This window comes from Labrus mixtus, chromosome 3, assembly GCF_963584025.1.
Source record: "Labrus mixtus chromosome 3, fLabMix1.1, whole genome shotgun sequence".
Taxonomy (NCBI): Eukaryota; Metazoa; Chordata; class Actinopteri; order Labriformes; family Labridae; genus Labrus; species Labrus mixtus.
The window spans coordinates 13,358,986-13,377,564 of record NC_083614.1 but is presented as its reverse complement, the minus strand read 5'-3'; the positions used below and the strand labels follow the sequence as shown (position 1 = coordinate 13,377,564).

The 18,579-nt window shown below is 42.2% G+C and overlaps 1 protein-coding gene across 1 annotated transcript in view; it reads left to right on the top strand.

Annotated features, from left to right (window-relative positions):
* The window catches only part of prrc2c (proline-rich coiled-coil 2C), a 37,150-nt gene that overhangs the window by 432 nt on the left and 18,139 nt on the right, over positions 1-18,579 (top strand). The window contains exons 2-13 of the mRNA XM_061032118.1: positions 10,211-10,380; positions 10,529-10,703; positions 10,873-10,982; positions 11,375-11,500; positions 11,596-11,894; positions 11,978-12,057; positions 12,605-12,741; positions 12,829-12,916; positions 14,109-14,280; positions 14,371-15,013; positions 15,102-15,274; positions 18,071-18,314. Coding sequence (XP_060888101.1) covers positions 10,266-10,380; positions 10,529-10,703; positions 10,873-10,982; positions 11,375-11,500; positions 11,596-11,894; positions 11,978-12,057; positions 12,605-12,741; positions 12,829-12,916; positions 14,109-14,280; positions 14,371-15,013; positions 15,102-15,274; positions 18,071-18,314 — 2,362 coding nt within the window. The 5' untranslated portion in view covers positions 10,211-10,265. The remainder of the gene's footprint in view (positions 1-10,210; positions 10,381-10,528; positions 10,704-10,872; positions 10,983-11,374; positions 11,501-11,595; positions 11,895-11,977; positions 12,058-12,604; positions 12,742-12,828; positions 12,917-14,108; positions 14,281-14,370; positions 15,014-15,101; positions 15,275-18,070; positions 18,315-18,579) is intronic.

Below are 18,579 nucleotides of genomic sequence, written 5' to 3'. Positions count from 1 at the left end.
GCATGCTGATGTGATGGCGACCAGAGAAACGAAACTGTGCTAAAGGATGAGAGCTAGCGTCCCGACAGCAGCACGTTTCAAAGTAAATAGTTAATGAAGTGCACCTGGATACATCACGATGATCTGTGTAACTTCAGCACAAATACAATGGTTACTAAAGCCCGGTGTGGTGCTGGTCCGGGCGGACGGGGCCTCTGTGCTCTGCCGGTATGAAGCCACCCAGCAGAGTCATGAAGGATGGCCTGCACACAGAATCAGTACCACTTAGATATGACTTATCTCACCAGAATGACACGTAACGTGACATAGATGTGATTTGTTCTTGTGTTCACTGAAGCACATTGCCTCTCTCAGACATGATGATCTCCTGCAGGTCCATAAATCATCAAATATCACATTTTTACCTCATGAGTGTGCAGATTTCAGGGTGTGAACGACTCCAAATGGTTTAAAAAAAAAAACCCTGAATATATATACACACGTGTGTATGTATTTGAATGGACATCATGGTATGTATTCTGTGTGTGCTTTAGGGTCGTCAGAACACCAGCACGGTTTCTTTCTCTGCACTCAACATGTCCAATCACTGCACATGAACAGCTCTCAACAATGTAACAGGACATTTACAACTGTGATCTGTATCCCTGCAAAGCACGCTTACATTTGTTTGTTGTGCTTTAGATTTAATAGGCTTTTAGATTCTCCTTTATTTGACACCTTTATAAGTAATTTTAAGCTACATTTCTTGATGTGTATATATTTATTTGTATTGTTATGTTGTGGTTATTATAATTAATCATTGATTAATTGGATATGAATGGTGATGTGGATCAAAAATATAATCTTGGTATTTTTTTAGCTGAATTGGGATAGAGATAGACAATATATATCTTGATTTATTTTTTTGTAAAGAAATAACAAAAACAAGGTAAATTTATAAGTCAAATCCAAATATGCCAAATGTCGTATAGGCAAAACAAAGAAGTTCCTTACCTGCATAAAACACACAGCTCTGTTTTTTGTGTTGGAGGTGGCATTTAAGTTTTGCTTAGAGGGACAGAGGAGGAGCAGGGTGAAGAGGGACAGACAAAGAGACGAGGAACAGGGGAAAGAGAGATAGACAGTAAGGTTGAGGATGAAGAGGGACAGACAGAGAGAGGAGCATGGTGAAGAAGAGGGACTGACAAAGAGAGGAGTAGTAGGATGAGAGGGACAGAGAGAGAGAGGAGGAGCAGGGTGAAGAGGGACAGAGGAGGAGCAGGGTGACGAGGGACAGAGAGAGAGGAGGAGCAGGGTGAAGAAGGAGAGAGGAGGAGCAGGGTGAAGAGGGACAGAGGAGAGAGGAGGAGCAGGGTGAAGAAGGAGAGAGGAGGAGCAGGGTGAAGAGGGACAGAGGAGAGAGGAGGAGCAGGGTGAAGAGGGACAGAGGAGGAGCAGGGTGAAGAGGGACAGAGAGAGAGGAGGAGCAGGGTGAAGAAGGAGAGAGGAGGAGCAGGGTGAAGAGGGACAGACAGACAGACAGAGAGAGGAGGAGCAGGATGAAGAGGGACAGAGGAGAGAGAGAGGAGGAGCAGGATGAAGAGGGACAGAGAGAGAGAGAGGAGGAGCAGGGTGAAGAGGGACACACAGAGAGAGAGAGAGAGAGGATGAGCAGGGTGAAGAGGGACAGACAGAGAGAGAGAGAGGAGGAGCAGGGTGTAGAGGGGCAGAGGAGAGAGGAGGAGCAGGGTGAAGAGGGACAGAGGAGGAGCAGGATGAAGAGGGACAGAGGAGAGAGAGGAGGAGCAGGGTGAAGAGGGACAGAGGAGAGAGGAGGAGCATGGTGAAGAGGGACAGAGGAGGAGCAGGGTGAAGAGGGACAGAGGAGGAGCAGGGTGAAGAGGGACAGAGGAGAGAGAGAGAGAGAGGAGGAGCAGGGTGAAGAGGGACAGAGGAGGAGCAGGGTGAAGAGAGAGAGAGGAGGAGGAGGAGCAGGGTGAAGAGGGACAGAGGAGAGAGAGAGAGGAGGAGCAGGGTGAAGAGGGACAGAGGAGAGAGAGAGAGGGGAGGAGCAGGATGAAGAGGGACAGAGGAGAGAGAGAGAGAGAGAGGAGGAGCAGGGTGAAGAGGGACAGAGGAGAGAGGAGGAGCAGGATGAAGAGGGACAGAGGAGAGAGGATGGGGCTGGTTGGAGAAGTGGGACCGACAAAAAAGAGGAGGAACAGGATGAATAGGGACAGAAAAAAGAAAGGAGGAGCAGGTTGAATAGGGGCAGATAAAAGAAGAGGGACAGACAAATGAGAGGAGAAATAGGTAACTGACGTGTCTACTGAAGAAACGTATAACCTTTTTGTAAGGTATCTTTAACTATATATATATATATATATATATATATATGTATGTGTGTATATATTAACTAAATGCTCTTACTTCTTAATATAGCTTAAAACTATATTGATATATCTTACCCAGTCCTAATTGACCAGTTGTTATTCAGAGATGTATTGAGTTGAGTGTTAAATATTGATCAATCAGTCTGTGATCTCCCAGATCATAGATTTACATCTTGAGATGGAAGTGGTTCTTGGAGGGTCCAAATATTGATTAAGGGCATACTCGCACTACGCAATCCGTACCGTGCCAAAGAACGCTTCACCCCTAAAGGCCAGTTAGTTTGACTAGTGTGAGTGCTCCGATCCGTGCTCAAGCACGGTACACTTCCTTGGCAAGCTTTCATTATCGAGAAATCGGTGTGTTCTGGATGTATCTGACTAACATGACTCAAAATAAGCCACAAAGTCAGTAAAGTAGCTGTCATGGTCTCTGTGTTCTCATATGTGCAGACGCACACTCGACCGCCCGTCCCTTTATTTAAAAAAAATAAAAATCAGTCTGCCTGTCTGGTAAACTAAGTACGCTTCATAATTACTTAAAGCCTATCATGAGTTGTATTACTGCCTAATCAATCAAACTTTATTTGTATAGCACTTTTCATACAACAAATGTATCCCAAAGTGCTTTAACATAAATCAAACAGCAACAACATGACTCCCTCCCCCACCCCTATCCCACAATCCAAAAACTAAGGTCAAAATAACTAGATAAGAACAGGTACTGAGGAAACGCTATCATTTATTCTAAATGAGGAAACACAGGAGGTTCATAATGTAATAAAACTAGATGAAATGAGATTCAGTTAAAAGCTTTACTAAAAAGGTAGGTCTTGAGTTTGCTTTTAAAAATGTTTACATTGTGTTCTGCCCTCAGGTCTCCTGGTAAATTGTTCTACAGACGGGGGCCATTGTAATAAAAAGATGCCTCACCGTAGGTTTTAGTTTGGACATTTGGAACAATTAAAAGACCACTACCAGAAGACCTGAGGGCTCTGGTGGGCTCATAAGTTAAAAGCAAATTGGATAAATAGCGGGGTGCAAGGCCATTAAGAGCTTTAAAAACCAATAAGATAATCTTAAAATCAAGAGGTAACCGTGCTCAGGTTAGTCCTGGAGTAGCGTAAATTCAGGCCAGCTCGGGAACAAATGCCAACACATCTGCAGTACTGTCAGGACTTTACATAAAGAAAATGTACGGACTCGTACAAAATTTCCCTCTAAATATCACTTCTTTATCCATTGGAAATATGTTGTGCTGTCTGTATCAGACGAGTTTCCCTTCTCTCTGTCTGTGTTTTATCTCTGAAGAAGCAGAGTCTTCTGGCACAACTTCACCAACTAACAAGGTGCACGAAGAGTGAAAGGTTAGAGTGTGTCAAGAAGCTCCAGCAACACTTGTAGTATGAAGATCAACTTTATTAACTAATTAGACCCTTTTCGTCTTGTGGCCTTCATCAGGGTGTTTTATCTGTGTTCTGTGTTTTTCTGAATGCATGCTTTAGGTTGAAAGTCTTTTGAAATTCTTTTTTAAGCTGAGGTTCTTTTCAATATTAGCTAATGAGGAATAAACAAATATTTTATCATTTTCAAACCCAGTATGGAAAAAGTATGAAAGTAGCATTTTTAACTTACATCAACAGTAATTCATGTGCCCTGACGCACAAAACAGACGGCAAAGAACTAGTGGCGACGAAGGCCGTCTGTGGGGCCGTCTTTTGTCTTGGCCAAAAAGACAGGTAGCGACGGAGCTGGACACACCGCAAAAACTAGGGCGACGACCGCTCACCGATAGCCGGCGGTCTCCTTGGTGTGTCATGGCCTTAAGAACTCAAATATCTGTTGAATGGAAAATAACTCTTCCCAGTTTCCTTTTGTGCTAAACGAATTCACCATCAACTCCCAGGGGGGCCCCTGTCAGTGGTATTGATGTCCTGGTCCTGGAGGTCCACAATAATCTAAAGTGGCTTTCAATCATCATCAGTTTAACTAGAGGAAACATAAGGTCAAATATTTAGATACAATTCTAATTATGTATGGCTAAGATTCTGCAAGTACTTGTTTTTGTTGTCATTAAGCGATACGGCATAAGGTTATATTTCACTATTGGTGCACCTTTGCACGTGTTTGTTCCGGCTACAATAGTTCAATGTGGTTAGTGTTACATGCCATGTCAGCCGTGAGCAGGAAAAGTGATGTGTGGATGTACTTTGGCATAACAGACAATTATAACGTGCAGTGACGGATATGTGGCACTAAACTTACATGTCACAGAAATACTTGTCCAGTGCTTAACCATTTGATCTTAGAGCCATAGACTGTAGATATACATGGACAAAGCCTCAGTGACGTCATCCATTGGTTACTGTACCATCCGTTCATGGAGGTTATGTTGAAAATGCTGTCTCAACCTAACGGCAGGCTAACAGCTGGAGCTGAGGTCAGGCTCAGCTACACTGCACCTGCCTGTCAGTCAGGTCAGTGACACACCTCATTAAGAATATCTCTTATCCTTCATAAAATCAAAACAGATGAGTTATCAAACATCACAAGCCACCATCAAACCAAACAACAGCTACGAGAGTGGAATAAATGGATGAGGAAAGAGCAGCAGAATTGAGGGCTGATTTGCAACGTGTCGACTAAGTGTTACCACAGACTCGTTGAAAGTACTCTCCACGGAGTCATGTTACCATCATTTGTCATTTCATTGAGAACTGGGATTTGAAGACCGCTGTACAACAGACACACACAGTACTGATGAGTGACACAACCCAGAAAAAGTAGTGGACCACAACAATGTTGTTGAGTTTTACATTTGTAGGGTATAAAAATACATATTTTGAATAATTCACTCATTCAATTCAATGTACAACATTACCACAGTACTTTTGATGGGGACTAGTATTGATACTTATTCAAGTCATTGGTTAAAGAGCCCTGATAAACCAGGTGGATGTTCTGTCACGACAGGCTGTCTGTGAACGTCTATGACATTTGTATTTTGGCTTTTCAGCTACTTGAGCTTGCTGAATCAATGTAGAGCCTGTAGGTGAAAGAAATCACTCTGAAAGTGGGCTTGATCTAAGTTAATCAGTGCACAAGAAGAGGGGCTGTTAATTGGGGACAAAACTGGTGAAACAGTAGTTATCAGATTAAGGTTTACTGCTCTTGCGATTATATTGCGTTGCTGTAAGCAAAGAGCTGTATGATGTACTTTAAGATCCTACCCGTTCATCAGACTTTTCCTAGTGTTTACGCAAGCAATATGTGCTCATGTCATCCTGTCTCGGTTTACATTATTGTCAAACATTGGCATTGTTTTGGGTAATTTGGACACTGTGTAGGAGTTTGCTTGCATTTTTATTATTATAATTAAAAACAAGAAATCACCCAATATTGGCTTGGGCGTTACCACGGTATTTAGAATTACCGGTACTTTTAATACCGCCGAAAATACAAACGCTACTTTTTCTGTTAAACTGACTCAGATATAATGTATGGAGGTGAGGGGTTGTAGTGCACAGCACGCCAGCAGAGGTCTGCTCCTATCTAGACCCCCCTTACCGTGGCCACTATGACTGCAGAGCTGATAGCCCTGCTAGAAATGTAACCGGCTAACATCAGAGTGGCGGTCATAATCAGGATTTACAGAAAACAGGGGTATATTGTTCCATAATTAAACCTTGTCGAGTGCTTTTTTGATTGAAAGAGCCATAAGTTGAAGTTAAAGAGTGACCAGCGGAGTTGGGCAGCGTTCTGTGCCTCTGCTTTGCAACTAAACGAGCAACACAGCTGCACAGAAACTGCACGTTGTTGGCGTTACTGAACACAATAGAAATTGTCACGCAGGAAGACAGTTTAAACTTTTTTTTTCTTGAATGTTCAGCACAGCTGGAATCACGGTCACACCACAACGCTCCTAACTAAAAACAATGTAGATATGCTTATTCTCGGCAATAAACCTGAGTCTTCAGAGTGTGCAATTTCATTATGTTATTGGAAACAGAAGTTGTAAATGTCGTTAATTGAAGTAAAAGCAAACTAGAAAATTACATTATGAGAACAGGATAGTTAGCTAAAGTAAAACATACCGTAAAATCCGGACTATAAGTCGCACCGGTATATAAGACGCACCCTGTTTTGAAGGTCTCTTTAGAGAGAGAAAAAAGTTTAAACTGTCTTATTGCATGACGATTTATATTGTGTTCAGCGATGTCTACAACGTGCAGCTTCTGTGCAGCTGTGTCGCTCTTAAAGTCCTGTCTGTTTTCACTTTGGGGAGTTTGCACTCCTACTAGCTACAGTACGGTAGTTGAGCACTCAGCCTGCAGGGAAAGTTGTGAAGCACAGACTCCGCTAGTCACTCTTTAACTTCAATATAGGACTCTTTCAATTCAAAAAAGCACTCCACAAGGTTTATTTATGGAACAATATACCACTGTTTTCTGTAAATGCATGATTATGACCTCGTTAGGGAGAAAAGATGTGGAAAAAGTCGCGCAGCCAGACTGGTCTGTGTCGCCGTCTTTTCCAGCACAGTGTGCACTCATGTTTTCAAAATGCTTCCTTTCTAACAGTTCAAACGTTAATGCACAATGAATGGAGATGGGTTTTTAATCGCATCAGGTCGCAGTTAGTGGCTGCTGCACCCGGTGTAATGACGGCGCGTGTTTCAGTATTTTATACTGGTATATTGGTCGCACCGGTGTATAAGACGCAGCCAACTTTTAAGACGAAAAAATAGGTATTAAAAGTGCGTCTTATACACCGGATTTTACGATGGGTCGGCAACCAGGGTATGAACTGTGAATGTGATCGCTACAACAATGGAAATGTCTTTATGTTTTTTCCCAAAAAAAAATTCATACACCGCGGTAAAATGGCAAGACGGTATGGTATTATGAAAAATGGTTTACCGCCCATGCCTAATTGGGTCCCTAGAAGTTCTATTCTTGATGCTGTGGTATCAATATTGTCTGGTTTTTACTAGAATCGTATTGAAACATAAGAATCTGGTATCGTGACAACTCAAATATCATGCTCCATTTAAATGTAGACAAATAAAAGAAATGGAAGTGAGGAAAGCAATCATATGTTTAGTCTTTTCTTTCCACTATATTTTCAGGTGCTTTTATTTTTAAAAGTAAGCAGTTTGGTTTCAAAATGTCCTTCAATCTCTGCTTTATCAGAGCAGTTCTATATACTCAGTGGTTTTCCTGGCTCAGAATGGGCCTTTGGGGGGTGACTATACGTGCTGTAGTAAACGTTCGACCCGTGTACAACAGTATAGTCTACGAGTCTGTATCGCCTTATTTGACAGAAATCTGTGCATTTCCTGTTATTTCTGACCATTTTATAAATAATATTATCATACCAAACGGAAATCATTGTATGGAGTGTCCTAGTGATGTGTTTAATTGAAACTTTCCCAAACAAGGACTAAATGCAGCGCACAACAGTCATCCTTTATCACTGCTGTTTCTTAAATCAGTTTGTCTGTCTGGACTGAAATGGCGTGTGCTGAAAACTCTGTTTCCTCTTAAGGTATGAGAATCCCTTGTTCTCTTTCTGATACTGTCTGTCAGGGTACTATTTTCAGACAGCTGGAGACTTTTTCTGCTGATATTTAGACCGACAGAAGTGATGCATCCAAGTGTCACTGTTTCTCTGCTTTTAGTCATCAACAACCAACAGAAGAAATAGAAGATGTAGGAGAAAATATTGAGTGTGTGTCTAGCCTGCACTGTCCCCCATGCACCATTACTCATAAAAAGCAACACAAAAGCTTCTGCCTGAACCTTCAGTACCTAGCGGACAGAGACATGAAAACCCTGAATACAAAGGTGTAGAGCAGTATGAAATACAATACTACATCTTTTCCCTAACTGGCAGGAGTGAGGTGAAATGATTATGTAGTTAATATACGGAGTATACATTCAGGCTGAACTGTGCCTGCTAGGCAGGGTGTCATTATTTGATACACATTACTTCAATAATAAATGTTTAAAAGTTAAAATTTTCAATTTTACATCATATTTGTCATCTCACTGTCCAAGAGCAGCAGGGTTTATGATAAAAGCACAAAGACAACAAATCTATTAGGTCTGCTATACAACGCTATAACGACGACATTTGTTTTTATATCAATGCTAAATGTAGCCCAACAGAATCACAATATCAACATAAGAGCTGAGAAGAACGGGATGGGGTTGTATCAGAGTTGGGGCGTCCCCTTGGGAAAAAAATCCTTTCCCCCTCAGTGCAAAACGGATGTGACGTTTTCTGTGCATTCCCCTTGATGCCGACTGTATCTATGGTTGTGCACTGATTTCAAGGAATAAACGTCACCATCCCCAGGGGTTGACATTAAGTTAAATTTGCCAGTGGTGCCAGTGGCCGCTAGTTTTCAAAGATCACTGGCCCGACCGTTGTAACCGCTGGCCCAGGAATGTTACCTTTTATTCTAAAAATAACAGTCACCAATTCACTCGAGTGAATTACAACTTTTATTTAATTAATTGAGCTCTAATTATATCAAATATTTTGTATTTTTCTTTATGTGTTCATGTTTATTCACCATGCTGGTAACTGTAAGAGTATATCTGACTGATCTTAATATGAGGCTGTGATAGAGCTGGGATTGTTATGATCACCTTTTTCTCCTTCTTTCTTCTGTGAGAAACTCTTCATCCTTAGATCTTTACTTTAGGAGCTCTCTTAAAGGGGTCATATTATGCTTTTTCTGGTTTCATATGCTCTTTAGTGTGTTTTCCAAGTGTCCTGTGCATGTTTAGGCACATCTAGTAATTATTCTGCCAACTAGTGAGGGTGCAAACATTTAACCATCCAGTTTTCTGAACACATATACCCCTAAGTTCAAGTCCATTTACTGTTTTTTTTTTTTTTTTTTTTTTTTTTTTTTACTAAGCTTGACTGACATTGCAGGACAACCCTGCAGATGGAGACAGAGCTCATCAGAGCTGTCAGCTCCCCAACACAGACACACTCAGACACTGTTCCAGCATTGCTCCGTTAATAATAAATGCCCTCTCTGTGACTTAGGAGCGACACTGCAGCCTGAACATGCTCTCTTTCTCTCTCTCTCTCTCTCTTTCTGTCCTTGGTGCTGCTTACTCAAACTCACCTTGTACTTCCGAGTTCTGTGTCCATGTGTTTGACTCCTGCTCTGTTTGCTTGTGGACATATAGTGTGTTAATTTTTTCTAGAATCACTGTTCACACTCAGTCTCCATCCTTTTAAATTAGGGACCATTAGTAAAAAAACAATATGCTGGGTTTAAGTCCTGCATATATCTATTGACTTAAAGGTATGTGTTCTCTTAAGGCTTGCTGCAGAAGTTAATGGTACATTACTTTGAGCCTACAATGATTGTCTCTCTGATACTAGTGCTGTGAGAAGAGTAGATATTATATTTGGGTAACAAAACTGATTACTGACATTCTTCTTGCTTTAAAATAAATATCTCCACACTGTTGTTTGTTATTCTTTGACCATGATTTACCTGCAACTAGTTGATGATTTGGTTAATGTTTAGACTGGCACATTGACCGACATACTGACCATTGTTGACTGTTACCCCATTTTAGGCTTTATTAGAAGGGTATAGGAACCACTGCACTTTCTTTTTTACAAGGTCAGATTCAGGGCAGCTTTATGTCTTTGAAAACCAGCTTTAGACATTACGGTTAAGCCCCGTTTCTACCGAAGGATCTAGAACTAGATATGAAAACAGAAGAAGCCCGTAAACCCCAAAGAGGACAATGCTGGTAACTTTGTGCCTTTTTAAATGTTCTTCTTTTCTTCCTGTCTGTCTGAAGGAGGCTGGTTCTGGAGGCGAGGCCAAAGGACCAGACTCAATGAGTTTCCAGCGAAATGTCCGAGAAGTCAGGGCAGAGCACCAAGGCAAAGGATGGCAAAACAAAGTATGCAACCCTTAGCCTCTTCAACACCTACAAGGGCAAATCTCTGGAAACCCAGAAAACTGCAGGTGAGCCCCTACTGTTACCCACCATTAGCCCTGCACACTGTGATAAATATAGTGAGTGGGCTGTGGCATTATACTGCACTCTGTCAAGATGATGCTGGTTTTACCTTGACTTTTTTAAATCACTGACCTGCTGATTACTTCATCCCAGTGGCTGCCAGACATGGGCTCCAGAGTTTGGGCAAAGTTGCTGTCAGCAGGCGCATGCCCCCTCCAGCCAACCTGCCCAGCCTGAAGGCCGAGAACAAGGGAAACGACCCCAACGTCAACATTGTCCCCAAAGACGGTAGTGGCTGGGCATCTCGACCTGAAGCCGGGGACGAGAGGTAAGTTAAAAAAACTTCTGCAGAAACAACCTGACCAACTGTAGCTCCTGTCTAAATGAAGATGCACGCTAAGCAGAATAACATAAATTATTTGAGATACTAGTAAGAGGAGTTTGTCAACCGTTTTAGGATATGAATGTTGTAAACTGACCGGTTTTGGGATCCACAGGCAACAGGAGACTCCCCCACCCCAGGTCAAACCAGTGGTGCTCCAGACTCAGGAGCCGACTGTTGGGGTGAGCCGATCCTGGGCCAACAGCAAGCAGACACAGCTGGACGGTAAAAACACTCCACACTCTGTATTACTATGACTCGTATAACATGTATCACTCCTGTCACCCACACTGCCTCTCATTGTAACTCTTACTACAAACAAAAAAATGAAGTGAATTCCTGTGAGAATGAAAGAAATGCGTCTTTACTGGTTTTAATTACTGAATCTGTTTAAAGGAGGAGAAGACCTCTGCTGATAATTTGGCTCCGCTTAAAACCTCTTAAACCAAAGTTTAGAGGTTAATCCTTCCTTACTTACTGCACAGTTTTACACATTTCCTCAAGGCTGGCACACTCTAAAAGATTTAGAGAATGTGGCATGAAGAAGTTGTGATAATTTATGGACTGCTTTCAACTGTATTTTTTTTGATCTTGTGGTTATTGGTTGTTCTGTACAGGAGCTCCTCGTGTGAGCAGCCATTTTCACCAGGAGTTTCCCAGCCTGCAGGCAGCTGGCGAGGCGGAGAAAAGTGACGGTCAGGACGAGGAGCCCTATGGACCAGGACCCAGCCTCCGACCTCAAAGTAAGGACACCATCTGGAACACAAACATCTAAGTGCTCACTGATTCCTTTTGTCTACCTGATGTGAAGTCTAAAATATATTTCTGTTTCCTCAAGATGTTGGCAGTTGGCGTGAGGGTGGAGGCAGGAATTTAATCACTGCACCCACCCCTGAGATGGACGGCAAGGCTGCAGAGGAGGGCAGTACTGGTCTGGGTACCTCGACACCACCGGGGGAGGCTGATGAGTCAGGGCGGGCTTTAACAGCTGACAGTCAAAGGGAGAAGACGGAGGGCAGGGAGAGGCTGCCCCCCTCCTCAGGACCCCCTCAGCCCAAACTGAACGGGGGGCAGCAGCCTCCTGTGGGGGTGCCCACTCACTTTGACCCAGCTTTCAGGAGCATGATGCCACCCTATGTAAGTCACATATCACAGAGTGTCAATTTGTGTTGTTAGTCTCTTCTTTAGCCTGTTGACGATGATTTCTGTTTTTGCTGCAGATGTTTCATGCGTATCCTCAGATGACTTTTAGCCAGGGGCAAGGAAACCTCCGATACCCTGTACCACAAGATGGAGCCAAGTAAGTTCCCATCCTTAAGGCCTATCACATGATTCGGCTGTTAAAGCTGACAAATAATTAACCGTACTTTGTTTTATCACTGCTCAAAGTAACAAACTTTTAATTCTTCCTTATTAATAATAAACAAAATCTATGTTTTGACCTCAGAAGAAGGTGAAACTTCTGTAAATTATTCTCAAGTTATCATTTTTTCTTTTACAGGCCATCTTAAGCAGTGTTGTGAAAAAAATGAACTCCAACTGCTCCTTGTCTTCATACAATTTATGGTCATTGAAATAATAAAATAATCTGAGAACCTACCTGGTATAAAAGAGAAATAATTATTTACATTTTCCTCATCAAAGAGCATAAAATGTCCTGAAGTATGCATCAACATGAAGGAAATCTAGTGTTTTTAGCTTCGTACACAAACGTGGCAGATGACACAAAAACGTCATCAATATTCAGTTCAGGTTTCAGGTTTGTGTAAAGTAATGTAGAGCAGGGTGTAAATTTGTTAGCTCTCATAGTGGATTTTCTCATCCTTGTCTCCCTGTCTGGTGTTCAGGGGTCCTCGCGCAGCTCGACCCCAGCAGCCCCCGCTTCAGTCGTGGCTTCAGGACCCGGACAGACCCTCCATCGTCAGCGCCAATGAACTGAAAGAGCTTGACAACTTGGACACTGACACTGATGAGGGCTGGGCAGGTGAGTGTCTGTACTTTACCTCATGGACATTGGTGTTTAATCAATCAGCTGACTTCACAGTTATGTTCCTTTCTTTTCTGTAAACAGGAGCTCAGATGGAGGTGGACTACACCGAGAAACTGAACTTCAGCGACGATGAGGAGAACCAAGCTAATAAAGAGAAAAGAGAGAACTGGTGAGAATCTAATTTTTACTGTCATTGTCCTGCAGTCATCTCTGCTTCACTTATAAATCCCAGAAGTGTTTATTGGTATAAATTATTTAATTTTTTATTGATTTACGGAGCATGAGTTCATTTTTTAGATTAGTATGCTACTTTGCACAAATTCCCTATGTCCTGTAATTTTTGAAGAACTTGAGATAGTTTGACTTATTGTATTTAAATTATTTATTATGTGTATAAGTTTCTAATATTTTTACTTAGATTTGCCTTTATCAACAACACAAGACACTACATGATGATTATTCTGAAGAGCGGCCTTCTGTCTCTAAAACAGGTTTTCATATCGTGCACAAATGAACAGACATACAGTATCAGCTCTTAATGATGCCAGAAATACAATAAAACAAGATTGTGCATGAGTCCCAAACCTCAAGTCTGAGTCGAGTCTGAAGTCTTTGAGGAGTGAGTCCAAGTCAGGTCTCAAGTCACATTTGTATGCGACTGGAGTTTGAGACTTGGACTCGAGTTGCACTTGAGTCCCAATCTCTGGTATATAGCTATATTAATTTAGCTTTATTCTCTTAATTGTCCTTTTTTGTGTAACAAACAAACTTCATCTGCGCAACTTACTTCTCTTATGTTCTCTTATCCACACACGCTAACACACACCTGCACCTCTCCTTTCTAACACACAGTGGTACGTCAGAGACGCTTAGTTACCATTACTCACGATATTCTGTTATTACATCAGGGGAGCCGTGCTTATTGATGATGACGAGATTGACAACGGTCACCTTACACTATGAATGCTGGACAGCACACACAGCAAGCAGCTGCAGAATTTTTTTTAGTTTGCTTAACTAATGCTTTAGTTTTAATAAGACAACACACGTCAATCAATGTATTTATAGGAAGAATGTTTGATCAGCTCCCTCTCTAAGGAAATGTACTTGTAGCCAAAAATAAACCTGGGCAGCCTGTCTTAGTTTCTTCTATGTGCGGGGAACACTGGTGTTTACCATGTTCATAAAATAAAATCACTTACAATGACCAAGTCAGATTTCATCAGGTGACATTATTTGTGATAATATTTGCGATTGTTACTGCTTGATGTGGAAGTGAGAGTGTTTGGCTTCTCCCTGAGTAAGTTATAAGTTCTAATAAATTTTGGGGTTTTCATTGAATTAAATGACTTCATTTTCAGGGAGTGGATGAGTAAAGTGGATCGTATGAGATCTCGTCCACCAGACAGTCAGGAGGTCTGGAAGGAGGGCTCTGAGGACCTTGGGGGTGGTAAATCCTCCTGGGTGGACAATGTAGATCCCAGAGCGCCATCACCAGGCAATATCGGGCAGTACAAGTCAGCTGCTCCACAGGTAAAACATTTCAAAAATGTCACATCACATTTTCACTTTTTAATTTTACAATAAGGTTGTAAAAGGTGTGCTAATGAATCTTTTCTCCAGCCTGGCACTCGCCCTGTTGGAGGCGGAGCTCCTCGTGTCAGTAAACCACAGGCGGCTGCAGCGGCCCCTGCTACTGATGAGGACCCAGAGGCCTGGCGACAGAAACGAAAGAAGCCTGTGGAGGTTTCTGAAGCTGTGGAGCGAGCGAGAAGAAGGAGAGAGGAGGAGGAGCGGCGAATGGAAGAACAGCGACTCGCTGCTTGTGCTGAAAAACTTAAGCGTCTCAATGAAAAACACAAACAGTCGGCTGAGGGTAAACCTGCCCCTGCCCAGATCGCCTCTGATGACGGAGGAGCTGCTAGTGAGGAGACTGTCTCACCTGCTCCTGATCTGGCATCCAGCCCTGGACCTTCAATCCCAACTTCACAATCACAGACCTCCATCATGCCGTCTCCTCTGCCTGAGGGGGCAGAGCAAGAGAGTGAGAGGGTGGAGCGAGAGATAGAAGAACCCAGTGTTCAGGAGGAGGTCCAACTGCCTCCTCAGCCCAGCCCCCCTATCCATAGACAAGTGACCACCGCTCCAGAGCCTCAGAGTGAGGGTGAGGGCTCCCTGGTTGAGGTGGACCCCCTGGTGGAGGAGAACCAGGCTGAGCGGACTACAGTGCCTATCGGAGATTATTTCAACATGAAGGACAGCAGAGGTTAGCTGGATCAGAGTATCAGAGTGATGTTTCTCAATGACTCATAAGGTTTAATTAATAACACTCCTGTTGGTTTGTTTTTCTGCAGTTGAGGAACCCCACCTCTCTCTGCCTCACATGGACCCTCCTGGTGGAGAGGACGTCCCTGTGGCTCCTCCACAGCTAGAAGGAGAAGCTGCAATAGCCATGCGTCCTTCTCTCACTTCAGGATATTCCAAACAGTTTCAAAAGTCTCTGCCTCCTCGTTTCCTCAGACAGCAGGTAAGAATCTCCTCATCTGGTTGATTGAGCTACTGTGGCTGAAATGTTCATGGTTAAGTCATAAAGCTGGGTGTGACTAGCTAGATTGTTTCCAAACTTTAAACAAAAAGACTGGGGCTGTCGCGATAACCGCAAAAATGGATAACTGCAATTAAAGAAAAACAAGATCACCGCGGTGAGCGGCGGCAACCACCATAACCACACGGTAAGTCACCTCACCCCACATAATGTTCAGAGGGACACACAAGCAGCTGCACTGGTATCGTAACCAAATATAACTTCGCCCCTTTGTTAACATCTTGGCTTTCAGTCAAATGAAAAAGGAGAACCAGCAGATTTAAATCTGGCCAAAAATATGTGTGAAATGAGGAAACATCTCATCTGAGCTCTCACCTCGCAAATAGGCCTAGCGTATGGCCTGCAAAATGATTTTGATTGTGACTTTTACTTATTTTATTGTTTTCTTTACAACAACGCAGTGAAAATCAGCGAGAGAGACATATGTTTCACTCCACAGAGCAGTGTGCATGCCAGCAGCAGAGCGCAGCCAACACTACACGCACAGCTGAAATACAGCACTGTCATGGCAGCAACAGTTATAATCATGACAGTTAGTTTTTTAAAACCTGTACAGAACGATTTGTCTACAGGATACATAACGACAGGCTGAATACTTACTAAATGAGAAAGCGGGCTCAACTGGCCCAGAACTCTGTTAAGTCTGTGCAGCGTATCAGCAACTGTCTCGCCCTTTCTCTCTCTCATATATATTACATAGTCAAATCATACTATACAGATTTTTAAAGAACGAGTGTCTTGAGCTAGTGGTGGGCGCTATAACGATCTTAGATCGTGAAGATTTGAACGTGCTGACGATCTGCCAAAGCAGGGAGATCGTAGAACCGAGCTAATGTGTTTATTCTGTCATGCTGCAGTTTATGTTGGAAAACCAATTGTATTGATCAAATTGAGGCAAAGACATTTCTGTTGCTGAAGATGTTCTGGATGAGACCTCCAGACCTCCTACAAAGATGTTTTTCAAATAGATTAAACTTGTCAGCACAGTTTTTGTGCATTTAAAAACATTATACAGGGAAATAAGTTTGGTTGAACTGCTCAATAACTTGTAAATTTGTCTAAAGATCGGTATGAAAAAAATCATGATCGGGATTTTGCAAAAACAAAATCGTGATATGATATTTTTCCCATAATGCCCACCTCTATCTTGCGCTATTTTGTAGGCAAAAGGCTTAAGAGATGGTGACTCTGCAATAATATCGCACACTGCTATTGAGCCACCTTGGATCACCGCGGTGAAAATTCCTTCACCGCGACAGCCCTAAAAAAGACCAAACCAAATTTTTTACATGGACACTATTGCTGATGCGTCAACTGCTGAACTTCATCAGGTGTAGGAGACAAAGTTTCCACTCCCATCAGACCCTTGTCCTTCTTCTGTCGCTGTGTGGGTTTTCTTTTGGTCTTAGGAGAGAAACCAATAGTTGTTTTTAATTTATTAGGTCTCCTAGCGCTGCATCAAATGCCAAACCTTACAGTTTAACCTGGCACGATGGCATTATCACATATTATAGAAATGTATTAAATTTACACATCTTAAACCTTTCTCTCTCTTTTTTTTTCAACAAAATATATCTGATAGGGATGTTATTAAGCTGTAAAACGAAGTAATGCTTGTAATAGTGTAAAAAGTACAGATCTAACGATATTAATTCCTCCAGACCGGGGAACATAGGACTGGTAAATAAAATATTTTTGATTCTAGCTTGATTGTTAGAAAGAGTCACTGAACACAGAAGAATAAGGCCTACTGTTAATAGTAATGAAAAACAATTGCAAAAATTATTAGATTTCTTAATATAATGTATACCAAAAATCATTGTATTTCCTCTCAATTACTAATATTCCAGAAGAAGTGTATGCAGTCATTCTACTCTTCTGTATTTTCTAGTTTCTTTTATATAGGACATTTTTGGTCGTTGGTGTTTGTTATATTGTGAACGTCATTCTTTTTTTGTTTTTTGTTTTTTTTTACCTTTTTAAAAGATTGTTGTCTATTTGATTGATTAGCTGATAGTAGTGGGTTTAATTGTCACTCTTTTTATTTTTATTGCATGTGTGTGTGTGCGTAGGTATGTTTGTATATGTGTAAATATGTTTGATATATAGTTATCGAATCAAATTTTGTTTAAGGGCGCACTCACACTAGGCCCAGTTATCTTGTACTGTACTTTAGAATGATTGCGCCCCCTCCCCATTCCCCTGATGGCCTGCACTCACACTGATCCAGGACTAACCAAGCCTGAGCACAGTTACCTCTTGTTCATAACGTCTTAATACAACACTTGAATGGCTTTATGTGATCATGAAGCGTTCTTAGTTTCCAAGGCAGGCCGACTCGAAAAAAATAAAGTGGACCCGCTGTCGAGTCTGTGTCCCCACATCAGAGAACAACACAGAGAACATGGCCGCTACTTTACTGACTTTGTGGCTTATTTTGAGTCATTTTAGGCATGTACAGCCATAACACGCTCAGATTTCTTGATAATGGAGGCAGGTATTGATTAGGTTATGTCAACGTTGTGTACCTGTTCTTCTGCTCGTGCATGAGGAATTGTCAGCGGTGTGTGTGTGTGACATAAGAGCTGAGCAGAATGAGGGCAGAGTCACTGACTAAAACAACTTCTAGTAATGTAGAATAAAAAAATAATTTAATAGTTTCTTTAAAATGTTTAGCTTGATTGATTGTAAATCTTAAATGTATTTTTTTTCTTCTAGGAGCAGATGAAGCAGCAGCAGTGGCAGCAGCAGCAGGGTGGGGGCTCCATGTCCCCATCAGGGGGTGGAGGAGTTCCAGCCTCCCAGCAGCAGCACCGCTCCATGTACCAGCCCATTGGCCCCCACCACCAGCATCTGGCCTCCATGGGGTTCGACCCCCGCTGGCTCATGATGCAGTCTTACATGGACCCCCGCATGATGTCGGGACGCCCCCCCCTGGACATGCCGACCAACATCCATCAAGGTAGGGGTTCAGGAAGGATAGAAATAGTGACATATTTTTATGATTGAATGAACTCACTCTTTCTGGAGCTTTTTGTTTTAAAGGCTTAATATGCGATTTTTTTGATCCAGCAGATGTCGCAGCATGAAACCAAAACAGCTTGTGCTGCATTGTTGTGTTAGCATGCTAATGCTAGACTTCTTTATTATGCTCGTAGCTTCACACTGCATGTAAATTTACCCGAAATGACCGTGATCTAAAAATGCTTACGTGACATTCAATTAGG